The sequence below is a fragment of the Lontra canadensis genome, unplaced genomic scaffold (genome assembly GCF_010015895.1).
Source record: "Lontra canadensis isolate GAN:19392208 unplaced genomic scaffold, GSC_riverotter_1.0 scaffold89, whole genome shotgun sequence".
Lineage (NCBI taxonomy): Eukaryota > Metazoa > Chordata > Mammalia > Carnivora > Mustelidae > Lontra > Lontra canadensis.
In genome coordinates, this window is record NW_022631083.1 from 5076103 (window position 1) to 5098132 (window position 22030).

Sequence of the window (22030 nt, forward strand, 5' to 3'; positions counted from 1 at the left end):
GCTGCTGGAACTTGGGCAAGTTGTCAACTTCTGTAGTACCTCATTGGGACCTCATTAGTACCATGGGGACAATAGTGGTATGTAGCTTACCAGGTGATTATAAGTATAAAATGAGATAACACACAGAAATCTTCAGCACAGGGCCTGGTACACACATGGTAAATGTTTCAAGAAATGTTAGCAGTCATCAGCCTCCTTCTGCTCCTCGTTAATTCTCCCCTATTCCAGTTGACCTCTTGTAAGCCGCAGAGGGTGGTGTTATACAAAGATCAAGCTGGAAGGGCTGGTATGTATTCATTCATTCATTTGAGGACGTGTTAACCTTCATTGTTCCACACTGCTTACATTTGCAGAGAGGCTGCTTCATGTCTTTACAGATGTAAGTTTTGTTCAGATGCCTGGGCTACCACGAGCATGGGGCTCCTACTGCAGGAAGGTACCATGATGGGCTCTGGGACTCTAGAGGAGGAGGAGAGTGAGCCTGGTAGGATCAGGGAAGAATCAGTGGAGGAAAGTACCCTCCGGTCTGGACTTTTGAGGACTAGAGAAGGGATTGGGGGAGGTGACCGCTGAGGACCAGTGATGGCTAAGGTCTGTGCTTAGATCCAGGAAGTAGGGAGTAAGTCTCAGAGTCTGTGAGCAGCAGGAAATGATTGGTGATGTCTGAGATGGGGTAGGAGACAGACAGAAAGAGAGGGGCATGTGAGCTTTTGAACTTTGAAGTGGGGGATGGTGGGGCCTTGAGGAGGCTCAGTTTGGAGTAGCAAGTCCCGTTTGGTGTGGGCTGAGTCTGGGGTAAGTTGAGACAGCCAGACTGGCCAGCCTTGGTAGAATACCACATCAGGGCTTGAATGAGAGCCTGGTCCTGGGGATGGAGATGGGGGGGAGGGGGTGGGAAGGGAACGGGGAACTTCATCAGCACAGACGTGACACAGAAGTGTGTGAAATGCTTAAAAGATGAGAAACACGTGCATATTCTCTGCCTTTGACATTGTAGACACAGACATTGACATTCACACTATTTTTGCAGCCTGGAATAATCCCCAAACTCAGGGTACCTACTGTGGTTTGAATGTTTGTGTCCCATCCCCACCAGCACCCAAACCCATAGGTTGGAATCCTCATCCTCAGGGTGATGGTGTTAGGAGGTGATGAGGTCATGAGGGTGGGGCCCTCAAGCTTGAGATCAGTGCCCTTGTAACAAGCCCCACAGCTCCCTCGCGCCTCTGCCACATTGGGGCTAAAACAGGAAGATGGCCTCTGTGACCTGGAGGAAGACCCTCACTGGACCGCAATGGCTTCCTCTCCAACTTCCAGGCTCCAGAACTATGAAAAATAAGTGTCTGTTGTCAGTAAGCCACCCGGTCTGTGGTATCTTGTTGTAGTGGCTCCATCAAACTAAGACAAGTAGCCTCTTGGTCATGAGTCATACCCATATATGTAAAGCAGCAAAAGGACGTGAACTTAAAGGCAGAGTCTGGGAATTTAGCCCACTTACTTCATGCCACGCTAGAGGCTGGCGATCTTCTTTGTCTGCCCCCTCCAGAACAGATCAGCTTGCTTCCTCTCCCTGTGCTTGCTGTCCTCCTACCTTCCTAGTCCCAGTCTCCTCAACATTTGTTTTTTAAGAGGCTGGCTTTTGTCTTGTGTGTTTTTTTTGTTGTTGTTGTTGTTTTGTTTTGTTTTTTAATCAAAAGGAATGACGTCATTTTTTGCCTCCTGTCAGCAGAAGCAGAGCCCCTCCTGCAGCTCCCTAGGTCATCAGAAGGGAGGGCTCGTCATGGTAGGTTGACTAGCTGTGAACATTGTGTCAATATCCAAATGAGAGCCGACTCCCACCTTAGATTACTTCTTTTGTTGAGGGGCTGTAGTGTCCTGCCAGTGGGGGAATTTACAGACCTGTGCTCGGGGAGCCCTGCAGAGCTGGCCTGGGGCTTGGCCTGCCTTCCTCCCTGCACCCCCAAGCACAGCCCAAGAGCCAGGTCCACCCTAGAGGATTCCAAGCATGGATTTGAAGTGCGCCTGGTGCTGCTGTAGACCCTTGTCCTGGGGTCTCACTTCGATTTCACATTGCATCCCCAAGAGGGTGACTTTGCTGGGCTAAGCATTTAGCAAGAAATGTGGATTCTTAATTATTCTGAGAAAGCTTTTCTTTTCTTTCTTTCTTTCTTCTTTTTTTTTTTTTTTTTTGCTAACTTGGCAAACATGTCTATGCATGACCTCGTATTTTATTTTTCCTGTGGAAATACAGCTATGAGTATGAAGCTGCTTATCAAGGCTGTCTCAGACAAGTTTCAAGAATATACCGTTGTGAGAGTCCTTGCAAGACAGTGAAGGTGAATTATAGAAACAGCTCATATGGTCTGAGAAATGCAGGTAATCCAGGTGATGTCTGGTGACGCAGATAAAAATAGACTGATCCGCTTAATCCCAGTGACTAATGAACTAATTATTAGCACCATGACTTCATCAACCTGTGACCCTTGAATGCTCTTCATGCAAACTTCTTTTTTTCCTCCAGCTTTATTAAAGTATCATGGACAAATAAAATTGTAGTATACTTAAAGTGTATGGCATGATGATTTGATATATGTAGACATTATAAAGGAATTCCACTCAAGTTAATTGACACAGCCATCACCTTGCATATTTACTTCCTTCTTCTTCTTCTTCTTCTTGTTTTTGTTTTTTTGTGTGAGAACATTTAGGTGTCTCTTAGCAAATTTCAATTAATGCAGTATTTTCTTTTTTTTTTTTTAAGATTTTATTTATTTATTTGACAGAGAGAGATCACAAGTAGAGAGGCAGGCAGAGAGAGAGAGTGAGGGAAGCAGGCTCCCTGCTGAGCAGAGAGCCCCATGTGGGACTTGATCCAAGGACCCTGAGATCATGACCTGAGCCGAAGGCAGCGGCTTAACCCACTGAGCCACCCAGGTGCCCCTAATGCAGTGTTTTCAAGAGTAGTGACCATGTTATACATCAGATCCTGTCATCTATATTGGCCTCTAATCTTGGTCATTCCCACATTGCTGAATCAGGCCCATACTTTTCTATTTCACATCTCTTTATATAAAATTTAAGTGGAGTCTCACTTACACAGAGTATATCTAAGTGCACCACTCAGCAGATCTTTCTGTACGGAGCACCCTGCCTGACCATAGCCCAGATTCAGAAATAAGACAGTCCTGGCCTCTGGGAAGACTCACGTGTCCCCTTTTGGTGTCTGTTCCCCGAAGAATCACCAGACCTGACTTTTTCAGTCACTCAGTGAATTACTCTAACAGGAACCTCTTTGCCATCACCACCCGTGTCAGGCACTGGAGTTCGTCAACCAGGCGGATGCCCCTCCCTGGGCCCCATCTCAGTCACGGCCCCTCTCCTCCCACACGTAAGCACTGTCTGGACGTCTGCATCAACAGCTCCAGTGTCTCCTGGCTGGTGCTCTTGTAATTTTTGAAAGAGTCAAGGTGAAAAGAACAGCGGCGTTTGTGTTTCCCAGCTTGCTGAATTTGGCCCTGGGCACCAGAATGCCCATTGCTGCTGGTTCCGCTTTTATTGAGATTCACTGAACAGAAACAGCAGCAGGGCTCCCTTTCCCTTGCGTGGCAGAAATTCGGAGGCCTGCTGGATGCCTGGTGAAGCTTGCAGGTTCCCACACGGACCCAGAAGGGTTGGTTCCCTAGCTCCCCATCCCCTTGCAAAGGTGTTCTTTGCAATTCCCTGGGGATTTGAAGAGAGATTTTTAGCCTCCTATTCTTCAGACCTAGGACTGTGTAACCTTTACAAGCCTTATCGGAAACTGACTATTCTCTTGAAGTCTATGCCTGTGAGCTTTTCGAGAGCATTTCGTAGGGGTGGGGAACTTTCCAGATGCTGATAGATGTGGGTCTGCATTGGGCACAACGTTGTCTTCCCACTTCTCTCCTCGTTTCCCCAGATGGGGAGCCCAGTTCTAACTCGCCTGGGCTCCCCACTGCCAAATGACTGCCATGTCACCTCTGTCTCCAAGTGCCACTGGTTGAGGTGTTTCGACTTTGAAATACAGAGCCAGAGATACTTCTCTGACTCCTTGCATTCCACCCTGGGACTTCTCTACCAAGCATTTTCGCTGTTTCAGCCAGATGGCCCATACAACTTTCCAGACTGGTTCCCTGTTATGAAGCTATGCCCTAAAAATGTGAGCCTGGTCCCACAGCCTGTGGGGCAGCTCTGGTGTCGTCTAGCACATGAGGATGCCAGGCTCCTGTGGCCACTGTCTTTGTCCATTACTCATGTGAGAAAGCGGAACAGACAGCACTTCCAGTCTGTATCTAGGTAAGGCTCTGGGTGTACTAGTCCATTCAGGCTACTGTAACAAAATATCCCATACTAGGTGGCTTATCCAGCGACATTTATTTTTCTCAGTTTTTCACGCTGGAAGTCCAAGGTCAAGATGCTCCTGGGGTAGATTTCTGGCGAAGCCACTCTTCCTGACTTGTACGGCCATCTTCTCGCTGGGCCCTCACATGAGCTCTCTGTGCATGCATGGGAGAGAGATCTCTGGCGTCTCTTCCTCTTCTTCTGAGGACACTACTCATATCAGGTTTGATCCCCATCCTGATGGCTTCACTTGAACTGAATTATATCCTGAAGGAACCTATCTCTTAATATGGTCACACTGGGGGATAGGGATTCAGCCTGTGAATTTGGCAGGACACAACACAGTCCTCCACACTGGGCACAATGAAAATGTGTGTAGTCCCTCCTACCAGCCACCCATCATTTCGCTTTCTTCCTGGCACTGGCTAATGGCACGATTTAGCCGTTCTCCCCCCCCCATGGCTCTGCCTGCAGGCTCTCGAACAAGTTCAAACAGAATTGTTGACAGACTGTAACTCATGCCCATCCTCTGGCCACAGAAGGGCTGGGAACGTGCTCTTCTTTCCAAGGAGCCCCTGGATTCACTCTCAGACCCCTTTGGAGATCTCTGGCCCTGAGGAAGACTCAGATGTCTCTTTTTCCACATGGAGGTATTTTTAGACAAAACACCTCCCCTGTCCTCTCAGCCTCACCCCCACCTAAAACCCCAACTTCCCAGAAGGAGAGGAAGAGCCTGCTAACCTACCAGTCAAGGGGACAGGTGGCGAGAGAGGACAGAGGAGTCTTAAAGCTGTTGAAGCGACTGTCAAAGCCCCTTGTAAAATTATTGACAAAAACAAACGGTAAGCAATGCCATCCATGCAAAAACACGAATGCGTTCCAGCTTTTGAAATTTGTCTCCGTCCGTTCCTGTGGGAGTGTGGGCATCGGCCTCCTAGCGCCAGCTTCCAGGAAGACTGTTGTGTCACGTGCCCGGGATCACGTCCACACGCTCACTCTGCGTGCGCACACGCAGAGGCACGCACGCACGCACGCACGCATGCGCAGGAGGGAACGTAGTGTTACGGAGGTGCAGACGTTGAGCAGCCTTCTGAGGCAGTCACGCTTTTAAAGCGGCAGATGCTGGAAGGCAGGTCTGTGCCTGTCTTGCGCTCGGGGAGCACATGCGAGTGCTCAGAGGGCTTTTGAAGGGAGCTTATAGGCTTCCAGCTCCTGCGGCACTCGCAGGTGCTGCGGGCAAAGGCTCCCGCTTGAGGAGCTAGCCTCGGTCCCGGGTGCCCGGAAGAGCTGGCTGACTGAACGGAAGTGAGGACGAGGGCATGGCTATGTGTATGCGGGAAGTGGGGGCGGGGGGGGGGGGGGGGGTCCAAAATAACGGGTGACGTACAGCGGGAGGCCGCAGGGGATTCGGTGCCAAAGCTCCAGCTCCGGTCTCCACTGTCCGCTCTCCTGAGAAGCTGTCTGTGGGCTCAGCTCCCTGGGGAACCAAGTTGTGTCGTAGAGACCCTGGCGCCCAGCCTGCAGGCTCAGCGCCTGATTTACAGCATCTCTTCTCCCGGTGCCACCGGCCTCCCTGGCTTTCTTCTGGATGTCATTCTCAGAGCTGTGTTTTCCTCTAGGCCTGCGTGGCTTTTATTCGACTTGGGATCCCACACCTGGCACGATGCCATCATGTACTGGGAGTCGGGAAACACGTGATATGAAGTGTTTGTCCAAGTAAGGGATCTTTAAGAATGTTGGGACAGACTGCCCTCCGATGTCCTGAGGTGAACCTGCTGGGGGCCCTTCCTGGTGGGTGTCCAGGCCTGTTTCAGAACCCCTTAGCTGCTGTGGGCTCTTCCGAGGAGAGGCGTCTTGCTTATTTGAGGAACGTTAAGTCTACTCCCTGGAGTTCCCCTCCCATGTGCTGGGCCCCACCGGGACACAAGTGCCATCTTGCCTGGAGGGTGGGCAATCTGCAGGACCTTTCTGTGCACTTGGCTCATGTCGGTCGTGGTCTGTTGAGTATCACGTTCTTTCTCTTCCCTCCCCTCTCCCAGCGTGTTTGGGATTTCAAAGAATGCAGTAAAGTGTTGGGATGAACTTTTTTGCTCCAAACTTGTAAATTACGGGGAAAGTTGACTCCTACACTTAACACTTACTGAACTCATGAGAATGTTGCAGGAGCTGTGGCTCCAGCCCTGGGACCCTCCAGTCCTTTCTGGGGACTTGGCTGTGTGATTCCCTCGCTGGGAGTTGTGGTGGCATCTCTTCCCCAAATCCTGGGTCCTGGAGGCATTGGGGAAAACTAGAGTGTGGTTTTCCTTGACTCTGACCATAATCAGGAAACCCCTATCTCAAAGAAGCAGGTCTTGTGACATTTGGACGGGCTTAGCAACTTTGCTGGTGACACAGAGGTTGCTGGGCAGATTAGCAGAAAGCTACGGTGCAGGGAGAAGGCTGGGAAGCTTCCTTGGGATGTGTCAGCACAATCATTGCCTGTTTTTTTTGTTTTTTTTTTTTTAAGATTTTATTTATCAGAGAGAGAGAGGGAGAGAGAGCGAGCACAGGCAGACAGAATGGCAGGCAGAGGCAGAGGGAGAAGCAGGCTCCCTGCCGAGCAAGGAGCCCGATGTGGACATGATCCCAGGATGCTGGGATCATGACCTGAGCCGAAGGCAGCTGCTTAACCAACTGAGCCACCCAGGCGTCCCTCATTGCCTGTTTTGGTGATGCCCCACCTCCCCACCTCACTCCCAGCACCCGCACAGCTATTCTTATGTTCCAGGGATGGTGACTGCATCCATGAATACACTGGCATGGGCATCGTCCCCCCCCCCACTTATGCCTTTGATGTTATACCCAAGAAGGCTTTGCCTACCCCAGTATTAGAAAGACTTATTCCTCTGTTTTCTTCTAAGCATTTTATAGTTCTAGATCTTACATCTAGCTTTTTGATCCATTTGGAGTTAATCTGGGGGGTACCATGTAAAGAAGGGGGTCTGACATCAATCTGAAATCCCAAACACGCTGGGACAGGGGAGGGAAGAGAAAGAACTTGATACTCTTCAGCATGTGGCTTTCCACTTGTTACAGTACCATTTGTTGAAAAAAAACTCTTTTTCTCCTCTCTCTGGGTGGTCTCGGGACCCTGGCTGAAAAATTGATTGACTGTAAATATGCAGGTTTATTTCTGGACTCCCGGTTCTGTCTAAATGTCTGTATGCAAGTCCTACATTACTTTGCCCACTCTAACTTTGTGTTAAGTTGCAAAATCAGGAATGTTGAACTCTTCAGTGATCAGACTTGAAACCTTTACCTTGCCCACTTACTACTTCCTTTAGCCTCAAGGAAGTTGCTGGGTTTTTCAGGTCATCAGTGTTCTGCTCAGTAAAAGGTGTTAGGTACTGTAGCTTTGAATTACAGTGGCAGCTTCTACAATACTCCTGTTTAGGAGACTGCCGGTGCCCCTCTTTGACCATGGCTCCCACCGGTGCTCTGTTCATGGTGTAGGAATAAAGATCTTGGCTAACTCCTCTTCCGTGACTGACACCCAGCGATCCAGAAAACAAGAAGCAGGGAAACTGGAGGTGGAATTGCCAAGGCAAGAGTAGGTCTGGAAGAGCTTATTCAGCTGTGCTTCTGGGAGATAGGGGCACTGAGTTGTGACAGAGAGCCGCAGATAGGGCCAGATCTGGAAGGTGGTGCTCCTCAGTCCCCAGCTAGGGCACCATGCCACTCAGGCCACCTCTCCTTCCAGCCTTCCAGAGCCTTATCTTTCATGTTCTATCCCAGTTTGTGAGAAGCTGCACCTGTTCTTCAGCAGAGGTTCTGTCCACTGTGTGTAGGGTTCGATCCCACGACCCTGCATTGTGACCCAAGCCAAAACCAAAAGCTGGATGCTCAACCGACTGAGTCACCCAGGTGTCCTCAAATAATTTAGGTAATACAGAGTTAAGAAATGTACGTAACACTTAAATGTAGACAGTTAAATGTAGAATTTCCTTATTGCAACTATTAAGGACTCCATTGTGTCTGATAATAGGACATAATTTTAAGAATATGGTCCATTGTCATTCAAGGATTCTGTGTTTGTGAATTTGCCTACTCGTTAAAATTTATTTGTAACTCTAAAATCAATGTTTATAGTGCTTATGTGGTCATTTGCAGATGTGTGCAGAGAAGCAAAATGTTTGAGTTACCAAAGAGGCTTGCTCGCAGATGAGTTTGAACAAGGGGACACTTTGTCTTCTCATTTCAACTCTCATACTGTAAAAAAAAAAAAAAGTCCTTTTCTTGGTCTTCTGGCGCCATATTTTTTACATTTTTGTGCTTGTTTTTGGATGATTTCGTTTTTACAGTGGCTTTCAGAAATAGTGCTTAAGTTCTGTCTTGTGTTCTAAAAAGCACAGAAGGGCTGCAGTTTGTCTTACAGAGAAAAATACAAGATTAAACTTCATTTAGGTGTGAGTTATAGGATTGTTGGCCATGAATTCAAAGTTAATGAATCAACAATATATATTAACGTGTCTTTAAACAGGAACTCACATAAAACAAGGTTACATATTAGTTGACAAAGGTATTGTGACCAGAGGCTTACAGGAACCTACTCCTGTATGTCCCCTAGGAGCGGTGGTTCCGTATTTGAGAGTTTCGTGTTCATAGTGCCTTTTTAGAATCTAATTCCCAGAGATAATGAGAATTGACTGTAGTTCTTTATCATTTGTCACACCCTAGACTCTAAGACATTTGCTTCTAAATGCTGTTTGCAAATTCAGATCATACCTCCAATCACTTAGGGAAGTTTACATCAGCGTGAGGTCATGTCCACAAGGCTGAATGAGCAACTCTGTCTCAATCACTGTGACTGCCAAGTGAAGAGCTCTAAGTTGCTATCTTGTAATTGGCAGCGTGGTGTCCCAGTGATAACCATTATGGTGTTAGTACTTTGAGCAGTTGGTAGGAGAAACTCGACCATTTTTTTCGGAGGCAGAGTCCAAGAAGGTATGAGTAATGACCAATAAGGCCAACAGCTGCAAACTGTTTACATGTGACAATTTGCTGGATAAATCAGAGTTTATACAGTTGTGTGTTGTTTATTCCTTAATCTAGAAAGGATATGGTCAACTCTTGAGTTTAAGAATTATGTGCTTATATCATGCAGTTTTCTACTGAAAAAGAAAATAATTAAACTTCGTCACCCAATTTCCTCTCCAAAGTTGCAGTCCTACCAAGGAAAGGAAGAGAAGGGAGAATGTCCACACTGAGTTGACATGGCTGGGAAGATGGGTTAGGAGACTTTGGCTTTTCTAAATGAATCTGATAGACTTCTCCAGGCATCAGAAAAAATATCTTTACATCTCTTCATTTTTATTGTTGGCATTTTGGATTTTTTTTTAAGATTTATGTTTTTATTTTAGAGAAAGAGAGCTCATGAGCAGGAGGGGCAGGGGGAGAGGGAGAGAGAATCTCAAGCAGCCCCCATGCTCAGCTCAGAGTCCGACACAGGGCTTGATCTCACAACCTCAAGATCATGCCCTGAGCTGGAACCAAGAGTCAGATCCTCAACGAACTGTGCCATTAGCAGAGGTAACTGCTAATATTGTTGCACATATCCCTTGAGTCTTTTTTATCTTTAGTTTAAAAAAGCTTGGACTTAAATGTCTGAAACCTTTATTTTATCCCACCCACATCTCTGCATAAGAACACATTAAGATTTATGAAAATCTTTGAAACCCACAAAGATGACTCATTGTTCTTGGTCACCAAAGCTTTGGTGAGGGAGGCTCCGGGTTTACCTGGAGGAGCACCGGTATTAGAGAGAGTCCTGTTTTTGTACCTGGGTCCAGCTTGGTCAGCCATATAATTGGTTACTGGGCCTCAATTTCCCTGTGTGTAAAATGGGGCCAGTAACCATACCCACCAAATAAGGGAGGGTCATGCGTTCCTAGTTATGCTTGCCCCTAGAGGGGATCCCAGTAAATGCCAGTTGCCTTTCTGTTTCCCTTTTTGTTCCAAGGAGCTCTGCAAATATGTGGAATTGATGTTTTTAACATTTCAAAAATAAGTTCCATGTTGCTTTTCTTCCCTTTTTGGTGAAGAATTGTAAATCACGGAAGGCTAAAGACATGGAAAACACCACTCTAGGGTCTTACTGTAGGTGTAGGGAATTCTGGTGCAATAGGAAGTTCCCTCTGGGGCCACAGCCTCAGCCTCCCCGCCCCTTCCCACTGCTGCTCCATTCTTTCCACGGAACAGGGAATAGTGGTGCGCTTTGTTTCTCCTTGAAGCTCATGGCTCAATTGTCGCTTATTGCCTGCAGCTCTTACTTTTTTTTTTTTTTTTTTTTTTTTTTTAAGATTTTATCCACTTATTTGACAGACAGAGATCACAAGCAGGCAGAGAGGCAGGCAGAGAGAGAGGGGACTTGGCAGGCTCCCCCCGCCGAGCAGAGAGCCCGACGCGGGGCTCGATCCCAGGACCCTGGGATCACGACCTGAGCCGAAGGCAGAGGCCTCAACCCACTGAGCCACCCAGGCGCCCCTGCAGCTCTTACTTTTACCACAACCTGGGATTTTCTCCAGACTTTGTGAGTTGTAGGCATTTCCACACCATGGATCCTAAAGTCTCCAGGCTCCTGCACTCCATCTTGGGGGCCATCTTCTCTTACGCACTTTGCCTTGCTTGCTTTCCTGACCAGGCTGTGCATGATTGGAATACATCATTCAAAGCACTAGATCTTAATCCACCTCCGAGTGTGAGAACATTTCTCCTAAATAAACTGATCCTTTGTTTTCTCCTTAAAAAAAAAATCCTCTGTGTCTTGGAAAAATTAAAATGCAATTATTGGAAGGCTCTTTGCTTAGCTGTTTCCCTAATGTTGCGTGTTACCTAATTACAGTGGAAACTCAGGCCTGCCGGCTCCGGGTGCTGAGAGTGGCAGGGGCCAGGAACGTGTTCGTGTGGCTTCGAAGTCTGCTGGTTCAGCAGCCACTCTTGGGACCGCAAGCTCAGCACAGCTGGCTTCAGATGCCTCCCTTCCCCATTCACCAGATGGCTTTTCCTGGGTGGGGGGGGGGTGAACATCTGATTGTTCTTATTGATTCATTGACCCAGGACGCTGCAGCCCCCAGGCCGGGAGAGGCCTGCTGGGTGTGCATTTGAGTGTGTGTGTGTGTGTGTGTGTGTTGCACGCACATACCATTGGTGCTGTGTAGAAGCATTCCACCTACTCACTGCTGGACTTGGTGCAGCAACCCACAAAGCATTTTTAAACAAAACCAGAATAATGACCTTGAAGGCACCAAGAAGCCAGATCATGTACTTTCTGGTTGTCATTTTTCTACTTCCAATGTCTGCTTTGCTGGATTATGATGTCCACGTGCAAAAAAAAAACACATCTTGAGGCCAACTAACATTTCTTTTTTTTCGTTTTCTCTCTCTCCCTCTGTTTCTCTCTCTTTTTTTCTTCCTTAATTCTTCAACCTTGGCCAAGCATGTTGCATATTCCCAAATAAAAATCGACATGCGCTGTGGTGCCGGCTTGGTGTGCCGACTCTGAGCTCAGCCCCAGAGCAGCATCTCCCTGCAGAGTAGAGCCCAGGTCAAGGGAGCTCTGCCTCTTAGGACTCCTGGGGGGCCGTTGGGAGGAAGGAGGGAGTGTCCTGTGTGAGGCTGAGGGCCACCTCCATTTGGATTTGTGTCAACAAAGAGGATAGTTGTCGCTTTTGGGAAGCAAGGAAAGAGGTTCATTTTTAATTAACTTCCCCTGTCCATTTTCCTCCACTTTCCACCAACTCCTTCCCTCCCTCCCCAGTTCCTGTGCCTGCAAGGCTGGTGTCTGCTCCTGAGACACCTGGTGCGCATTAGTGAAAGGGGCCCATTAAACAGGGGGCAGCATGCAACTTGCAGGGGGCATGGCATCGTGGGTGGAAAATGGGCGCCTCTCATGCCGGTGGCCACAGTTCCTCTCAGGGCACAGCGCTGATGGGAAGAGTCTGGCTGAGACAGCCTTTATCCACCTGGTCACCAGGTATCCCTGGGCGGCGCATGCTTGGCTGTGGGGCCAGTGGAGCCACAGCCCACCCCAGAGCCCCTGTGAACTCACAGCAAGGGGAGCCTTGAACCGCTGCCAGTGTGCTCCATGCCAGCCGCCCTGGGCCACCACCCACTCATGTATGTGTCTCATGCTGTATGAAGGGGTCAGAGGCTACAGTTCCTGGGGAGTACAGGAGCTTCCCGTCCTCACACGGGTTCCGTCCCAAGCCCTGGGATGGGGTGGAGGCCTGTGGATTCCTGGTGTTGAGATAAACCCCGAGTCATCGAGAAGCACCTGGGTAGTGAGGGATGCCTGTCTGGGTGCAGAGACAGCAGGAGCTAACAGGGAACGTGGAGAGCTACCGTGGGGAGTGGCAGCTGCAGACACGTGGCTGTCCCTCAGACATGGCGGGCCAAAGCCCTCTTGTTGTTCACACATGCCTTTCTGCCAGGGTAACCTCTGTCCCCTAGAAAACTCCCCTCCATCCTCCAGAGGCTGGCAGCCTCCTTTCCCTCGCTTACACCCTTCCCCTGAGTCTGGCTTCCAGCCGGGGGCCTGGGTTCGGTTCTTGTCTCAGCGGCCAAAGGACCCCAGTCAGGTGTGTGTGGAGATGAGTGAGTTGGTCTGTGGGGCTCAGCATCACTGATGACTCCTCTTCCAGGGTATTCTCTCTCTCTCTCCCAGTCTCATTCTCTCTGGAAGGCTCCTGAAACGTTTTTTCTGAATATCATGCATAGCCGTCCCTGGCCTGCTTTCTGTGAGTCTAGTGGCTCCTAGGTGCCCTGCTCCCACCCTGAGGGTACTGGTCCTGTAGGGCTCGGACTGGGAGGAGGGAAAGAAGGTGACAGGGGTGCAGAACTTAAGGAGGAATCCCCTTTCTCTCTGGGTGTGCAAGCACAGGGTCAGTTCTGGGGAGGGGGACCCTCCTTCAGCTTTTCACGCTGGGGGCCTTGCCTCGCTGGCCTCACCTCGTCCCCACCTTGGATGTTGAAGTTGGAGAGGATCCCACCACCACACGCCACTCCAACTCACCTTTCCCTGCAGAGCCTTGGTCTCCCTTTGTCACCGCCAGCCTGGGTAATTACGATGAAATGAGATAATGCGTGCAAATACAGCACATTGCCTGACACCTACTAAATGCTTGGGAGATCTGCATGGTGGTTATTATTACTATTAATGCTTTGTCGCTGAATCCCAAAGCAGTAGACACCAGCCCATCCTCCGCAGGAGCTCTGGAATGACGGCTCCAGCCCCATGGCCACGTTACCATTCTAGTCTGCCCCTCCCCTCTCCGTCTTGAGTGATGTTGACCTTATGGACTGGCCTAGCGAGGTCAGGGCCTCCCACATTCTGAAGAGGATGTGTTTTTGTCTCTGCTGCAGGAATTGCTTACTTAGGAGGCGTGTGCAGTGCTAAGAGGAAATGTGTGCTTGCCGAAGACAATGGTCTCAATTTGGCCTTTACCATCGCTCATGAGCTGGGCCACAAGTAAGTATCAGACTCGGTATTGTTCTGCCTTTTCCAATTCCCTTCCTGAATATATGTATGCATATATATATTCTGAAACATATGTATTTATGTATACATATATAAATATATATATATATATATTTTTTTTTTTCCTTGAATTCCAAAAGTTCTGAAACAGTGCTGCTCTTTGCCTTTGCTTCTTCTGTAACACAGACATAGGCCAGCAGGCCTGGGTCTCAGTCCTTCAGGGAGCCCAGAAAGATTACTGACCAGATGATCTGAGACTTGAAATGTTCATTTCATGTTCATGTCTCTTCCTAGTGCATACAGTCTAGAGCAAAGAGGTTTGTGTCGGAATGTCTTCTTTGGTTGCATTTCCTTTCCTGGACCAGCATGATCTTTGATTCACTCTATTGTTCAGATAATGGGATTATCTTCATACTGTTGACTTTCTATTTCCTTGAGAGCCGGTTTCCAATGAAGTCCAACTGTCTTAAGTCAGAATGTCAGTGTCTTAGTTTAAAAGACCTCTCAGCTGCTGCCTTTGTCCATGGAAATTCTTCCCCAGAGGAGGGAAGAGCCATAAAACCTCAGAGCCCAAAGATGTTGTGGGAAGGATCTAAGGCATACTCCCGGATTTTCAGAGGAGGGAAAAGAAGGTCAGAGGGGTTGAGTGGCTGGCCCAAGATGGAGATCACCTGCAGGAAATCTCAGGTGGCGGAAAGCCAGCTGATCCTGAAACTGTGGCTTGAGGGTTTACTACTTCTCCTGCAGTAGGTGTCTGTTTTGTATTTCTCTGAGGGGAAAAAAAAACTGTGGTATGACTGCATGAGAACTTAAAAAATAAATACATAAATTGAGGCGGTCAGAGCATGCAGAACAATAGGAGAATTTATACCGGGTTGGGTAGAACAAAATTAAATAGAAGTCTAGTTCTTGGCGAAAAAACAAAGTGTTTCCTAATGACCTGCTGAGTATGATGCGCGGGACCCTAAATGTGAGCTCAACCTTCTGCAAAAGTAAAGTCGGTCTGTAAGGAGAAGCACAAAATCAGTTTCCTCTAAGGTTAGCTGTATCTGTGGCTTTATTTGTATTTTTTTGGTCTTGTTTTCTCTGGTCCCATTCTCATTTTTTTCACTCTTGTAGATGGGTTTGGTTGTTACCTTTTTTGTGCCTACTGAGTATCATGATGTGAGCAGAGCAAATGATAATAATCCTGTGTGTATTTCCTGGGATTAAGGCAGAAATAACATGTCATCGACTAAAAGAAGCAAAATGAGTAGTTGTCTCTAAGTACACAGTTCTTTTATCTCAACAGTATTTTTTAAATATTGGCAACAGCCCTTTGCCCACACCTTTTTTTTGCCTATACTACTAAGAAATAATTTTTAAAAATTAATCGTAATCAAATATGTATTCATATTTCTGATTTGCTAAACACACACACACATACTCAAAGCTGTGGTGGAAAGTGGTTGCTGAGAGAGAAACATAAATCAGTACGGCCTTGGCAAACATCCTCTCTTCTCTTCTTTGTGCCAAAGGTCCCACCGGGCCCGTCCTGGTTCCTCAGAATCAAGGACCTAGTGGTCTTGAGAATGCAGTTGTCAAAACATTTTCCAACACGTGGGTTGTTGTGGACTTTTGGATGCATCTGTTTATATGAACTGCAAGATTCCATGCAGTCTTCAGTGCCAGGGCCCACACCGGAGTGCTCTTTGCACCCATGTGTGAGGACACACGTGCTGCACAGAGGCCTTTCTCCTTGGACGTGAAGCGCACCGGGGGCCATTTTCTCCCTGCTGACCTGTGCGATTGTGCAGGCCGCTGGCATTCCAGCGCAGGAGGGCTGCAGGAATGAATGGGGAGATTCAGTCCGACTCCAGTAGCCTTTAGCTATAGTCTGCTTCAGTTTCTTGGAGGGCCCTTTATAGCTTGCTATTGCGCTCTAATTACCTACGAAAACAAACACCTAATTGTTCATCAAAGCCAATAAATTCTGCGAGCATTTGGCCTTGCCCCTAGTTGGGCGATTATAGTTTTCCCAGGGAAGTCTGTTGTCACTGATTATTTGCGAGCAATGGGAAGCAGGTCTCTGAGGGACGAAGCCACAGTCTCTGCATCTGCAGTCCCTTCTGACCAGTTGGCTCAGAGCCCCAGGCAAGGCTGTGTGGGGGCTTAACAAGAGGGATCAGCCTGTAGTCCTAGTGAAGCCACTTGCCAGACTGCTTCACAGATCTGAAGCCTGTAGGCGGCTGCCTATTGAAACAGAGTGGAGTCATTTAACTCCTTAAGTTAAAGTAAGTATGTTCTTTAAGTACATGTGCACTAAGAGAGGATGGGAGGGTATTCTCGGAGGACCTGAGCACTGGTCTGTGCTCTTCAAGAAAATTTCTCAGTGAAAGCTTTAGAAAATGAAAAAGAGTACCCTTATATGTACCTCACCCATTGGTCCCTAAAATTTAATACTGATAAAGTGAAACTTTCTTCTGAAAGTTGGGCGTGTGCCTTTGCCCCTGGGTGCTCCTAAGTATGGCCCTTCTGTTGCTTACCCACTGAATCTCATTTAAGACTCTGTGCAAGCCATTACTCAAGCTCTGAATGCCAGGAGAAAAATTCACTTTCCATGTGAGGTACACGTTGCATTTATCAGACAATGAGAGTCCTATACATTACCTGATTTTCTCCCTGCTTTGGCTGTCAGAAAACACAAAGGGAATATCAAGCTCATTTTCCTCAATTAACTCATCCAGATCCTGGAATTTTGTTTTTCCTCCCTCTTTCTGTGTCTCTTTTTATGAATGATCATATTTTACATATTGTAGTTCAAAAATAATTTCTTTGGTACCATAAACTGTCTCTAATCCAGTCTGCAATCATGTGGGTTTTAAGTTATGAATTAAATGGAAAATTCTTGCCATGGTAATATCAATAATTCTGCTTAGGACAGGAATTAATAATGTACTAATGATGTTTAAGTCAAATCAGATCTCATTTACCAACCACCTACTCTGTTAGATGCTGTGCAATCATTGTGCTATTGATCAGTTCTATGAGGTAGGTATTATTTAGCTTTTATTTAATAGATTAGGAAACTAGTATTACTTTTTAAAAATTTCTAATCTCTACTTGAAATGATTTGGGATCACTTTTATGATAATATACCCATACATCAGGGCTATTAAAGACCCATGTTCTAAGAGACGGAAATAAGAAGAAAACTTGTTATATGTCGAAAAAACCAAGGTACTTTCAGATTTCTCCCAACCAAGGCAGAAAGGACAATCCATGGCATCCTAGTTGCAGAAGAAAGCCAGTGTATCAGCAAGAGGGACTTCCCTAGGAAATTCAAGTACCTCAGCTACAATCAACAGCTTTCTGCTTACCTGAGAAAGAAAAAGGGTGGGAAAGACTGCAGCCCCAGCTTTGGACGGGTCTGAAGGATTTGCTGCTCACATGGAAAGTTTCCCTGGGAAAACTCCTATGTATGTTTCTGCTGGGAGGATGAGTTGGCTCCATGCAGAAACCATGATAACAGTGACTTTGAGGTTTTCTTTTTCTTTTTTTTTTTTTTTAACATTTATTTATTTGAGAAAGAGAGGGGTTGGAGGGCAAAGGCAAAGAGAGAGAAAGTCTTCAACAGACTCCTCTTTGAGCACAGAGCCAGCCGTGGGATTCTGTCTCACTCCCTCGAGATCATGACCCAAGCCAAAGCCAAGAGTTGAACACTTCACTGACTGAGCCACCCAGGCACTCTGACTTTGAGGTTTTCTGATGAGACTTCATGACTTAGTTGCCTGCTTGGGGTGAAAGATTGCCTGTCTCCTTCAGTAGTGTGCATTTGGGAAGGCAGCCGTCTTCCTGTCTTGCCATGATAGCTTGAGAACCCAACTGGAAATGAGGGATTCCTTCATCCTGCTGTGACCAGGAGAGAGGAAGAGCTCCTGAGTGTGAGAAGATGGCGGTGATGCACCTCTTTCCCTCCAGAGAGCTGTAGCTGACAGCTGTTATTGGTTATAACTGAACTGATAAGGTTAGGGAGTCATTCCTTGAGAGACACAGCCCAGCTGGGCCAGCGCTGCGCAGGTGTTTTCCCTCAAGAAACCAGGACAGGGTGCCTTGTGGTAGACCTCAGTTTCCAAGATGTTTATCAATATTTGGTTTTAAAGAGAAAGAGGAATAGTGAGAAGCAAGCATTTGTTTCTCTTGGGCAAGCATGTGCTTTTGAGGCCCAGCCCTGATTGGTTATGGATAGGATTCTCCCCCAATAAGGGTTAGGTCTAGGTCCATACTAATGGCCCATGGGAAAAGTAAAACCAAAATCAGATGATACCCTCACAGATGAAGGAGGGAGTTGGTAGTGACTTAAGTAGAATATTAAAATAACCAGTGTAGTACTTCTACGGGAATTTTAGAATATATTGTTTGCTGTGATTTGGGAGTTTTAGTGTAAAAGGGAGAAAGGAAGCAGTTCTAGAACAAATCGGTGAGAATGCCTTTTGTTTGGGGTGGGGGGTGGGGTGGCATGATCAGGCCCAGAGGAGGCAGTAGACAGTGGGAGATGAGGAGGGCACAGAGTCTCAAATGGACATTTAGGGCCTGGGGAGACCCAGAACACCATAACATGCAGTTTGCTTCTCAATCAGGTAAGACCGAGAGCTCCCAGGGAACGCCTGAACACAGGCCCATCTAGATGGGGTGCTGAAAGAGGGGAGGGAAATCGCATAGTGCACACTCGGCCACCCACATACAGGGGAAAAAAAGACCTATCTTTATAGGTAGAAACAAAGAGCTTTCTCTTGCAGAAAGTAAATCTCTGCCTCTGTTGGATTTAAGAGGCTCTGCTAGATAAGCCTGAGCCAGATCAATTCCTGCCTTGAGTCCTTCCAAACTACGCAGACCTCTCTAACCCAAGTAAATCTACAAAAAGCCCTCCAGACAGGCCCCAAAGCCATGCCCCCTGTTTGGGCTCTTTCTGCCTGTTCTCGGGGTGGGCACTCTTCCCACCTGATCATCCTGGAATTTTTTTTTTTTTTTCTTTTTTTTTTTTGCCTGATTTCCATATTCCTTTTCTCAGGTCTTTGTGTTCTGGAATTTAGCTCTCCTCATGTTGTGGCCTCTGAAAACTTCTCTCTTTGGGGAAGCTTGGGAGCCTAGTGCAGGGGACACATGGGCGTAGGTATACAAGGGGAGCCCCTGAAGCATTTCTAAGTGCCAGTGGCCTGAGCTTCACCCTAGAGCAATTAGGACTTGCCCTCTGTGGGAGAGAGTACTAAGGAAGGCCCTCCAGAGATTCCCGGTGCATCCAGGGTGGAGAACCATGGCTCCCGGGCCTCAGGGGCTTCATTGTTGCTTTCTGGCGTCATCTACATTCTCATGTCTGTCTCTGGGCCACCATCACATGGGCTGCAGCAATGCTGGGTATGATCCTGCTCCCCTCTCACCCGCCTCTCGGTCACCCAGAATTCCACTCCCTTTGCCACTTCCCTGACACCCCACCAACCATGTGCATTCATGGCGTGGCAGGTGGAGAAAAGCCCAGCCATCCTGACTGTGGCCTTGTAGACAGGGTTAGTCCTGTCACCTCTCACCCGACACCTGCCAGGAGACCTCTGTGAGGGTTCAGAACAAAGTTTTAAGTGCCTGGCCATGGGAGGAATGTGAGGGGCAGGGTACTGAGTCCCTAGGACTCCGAAGAGAGATGCTGGGCTGAGGTTTAGAGATACAAGTGTCCTAATAAGGAGCTGTGTTTGGGGCAGTCATATGTGCACCCACAGACATGCAAATAATTATAAGTGGGCTCAGTTACAACAATGTGTGGGGTATAGCCAGGTTTTCAGACCTGTGCGCTCACACACACACACACACACACACACACACACACACCCATGGTCCACTGGAGCCATGCCCCGTATTTTGGAAGCATTGTCCTTGCTGGCAGAACTGGAAGGAGCACTGAGACATGAGCAGAGCAAGGACTTTGTTCTCCTGCTCAGCCCAACAAGGACCTGGCAGGTGGGATACCCTTGCATGCTGCCCTGAAGTAATGAGGGAAATCCTCGACCCCAAGCAGTTCCCATGTGACACTTGGTATCCTCCCTTAAAGACATTCCTTAAAAGCTAGATCCAGGCACTCTGGATGTTTCTAGCCAGAACGTGACAAAGTGCAAATGAGCTCGGGGCAGTGGATGTTGGAAGGATGTCTCATTGACACATGCCTGGGGATGTGCTCGCCTGGGGCGCAGCACGGAATGTCATCTGTTTCCCATCCCTGCGAATTGTGCCTTGTGGGCAGAGAGTGGACAAGTGTCTAGGGAGGGTGGGGGAGCGGAGGGAAAGGGGAGGAGAGAACTCTTCTGGGGGAAATGTTCTTATTACTGCAGTCGACACAATTCAATCTGAAAAGAATTGCTCGATCCCAGAACAGGAAGTAAGGAAAGCCATTATCCAGATGTGTGAAGAGAAGAAATGTTTGTCTGTGATCTGTATTAAGAAAGCTGCCCGGTGCAGCGTGGGGGAGATTCAGAGTGAATGCAGGCCAGATGTGACCAGGCAGGTCACCCGCTAGCAGATGGCCCCGGCAGCCACAGCTGTGGCCTGGACCCTTTGCCGTGGGGCTCAGTCTGGTAGGCAGAGCATAGACCTTAGATGGGCCAGCCTTACATAAAGAAGGTACAACAGAGAGAGGATTTCTGGAAATGTCGTAACTGTTTAGAAATCCCAGGGGGAGGGGGAAGTATGCTTTTGTTCTAGTTGGGATTGAGGTAGTTGTGTTCACATGGTGGGAGGGGATCTACCTTTCTTGCAGAACAGAAAGTTTGGGCTGGGGTACATTCCCCCCGGGAGGTCTGCCGAAGCCTGGGTGTCTCTGGTCTGGTTCTAGAACAGGCAAGTCCTGTGCTGGGTTTTCAGACAGGATCCTCCCTGGTTCTCTGGGTCTCCTTCTCTGTTCCCACTCAGCTCCCACGGCCTCCCGCAGCCTCCCCCTCCAGACTGAAGGGTAATTGGTGGTGCTCACAGTGTTCGGGGCTCTCAGGTTTCACGCAGAGGAGTTTGGAGGGATTCCTGAGGACGATTTCCTCGGCGTTTGGCCCCCGGATCAAAGTCGGTGCAAGCATCCGCAGGGCGCGGCTGTCTTATCCAAATTCCAGAGTTGTGCAAAACATTCAGGCCTCGTTTCCTTTCATTTTATTGTTATTTTTTTACATTTGCTGCTGGAAACTGCAGGGTCTTGAACATTAATTTATAAGCCACCCTCCTCCTCATGTCTTCACTGAGCTAGAAAGACCCGAGATGTCAGAGGCAGCGGTGCCCCAAGGATTTGCAAGGCAGGCCTGCGCCCTGCAGGACTTCCATGAGCCCACCACTTCCATGAGTGTGGCTTTGAAAAGGGCAGAATTTCCTTCTGGCCTTTTCCAGACGTGTGACTTTTGAATGGGAGGTGGGGCGTCCAGAGTAGCAAGGAATGTTGTAACTGGTGGCTGTTTTCACAGGGCTTTTCTGCCCTGAGCTAGGATTTCTCACGGCCCTGCCTTAACAGGCATTGCACAGAAAGTTACCAGGATTTCCTCTGCAGTCTTGCCCTTGATGCAGACTCAAATGTGGGGACGGAACGCTTGTTCCAGTTGCTTGGAAGGCCCAGAGCCGCTGTCCTTAAGAGGACCTTGACCACAGCCTTCCCAGATATGTGCAGGCCAGGCCTGGGAGGGGAACACAAACAAAGGGAAAAGCTCTTCAGCAAGCAGACAGATGTGGTCCCACCTGCATTCAGAGCAGCCAGGCCACATAGCCATTGGCTCGACGTTATCGCTCTGATGGAAACTCCAGCTGGCTCTGGGGCGTCTGTCTGTAGCCCCCAGAGCGTCATTACTGTAACAGGGAAGGCTTCGGAAGCTGTTGCGAGTGTCTGTCTCTGCCCCAGGAGTTCTTTGCATTTAATTATCAGGTGGATTTCCTTGCCTAAAAGACCGTTGTCTGAGATGGTATTGGAGAAGATGGGAGGAACGTGGAGTTTGGCTAAAGAACCAAATTCCAAAATCCCCTTAGAACTTCCTTACGTTACAGACTATTCCAGGAATGAAACGAGATCCAGTTTTCTCATTAGATTGCCAGAGCTTCCGGCAGCTTTGGCGAAGAGGCTTTTCTTCTGGTTCTCAGAGAAGGAAGGGACATGCGCAGTCCACT

The 22030-nt window shown here is 48.1% G+C and overlaps 1 protein-coding gene across 2 annotated transcripts in view; it reads left to right on the forward strand.

Annotated features, from left to right (window-relative positions):
- ADAMTS17 (ADAM metallopeptidase with thrombospondin type 1 motif 17) overlaps nt 1-22030 on the forward strand; it is a 323327-nt gene that overhangs the window by 119524 nt on the left and 181773 nt on the right. For both annotated transcript variants that reach the window (XM_032836008.1, XM_032836009.1), the window contains exon 8: nt 13759-13864. In XM_032836008.1, the coding sequence (XP_032691899.1) occupies nt 13759-13864 (106 nt within the window). The remainder of the gene's footprint in view (nt 1-13758; nt 13865-22030) is intronic.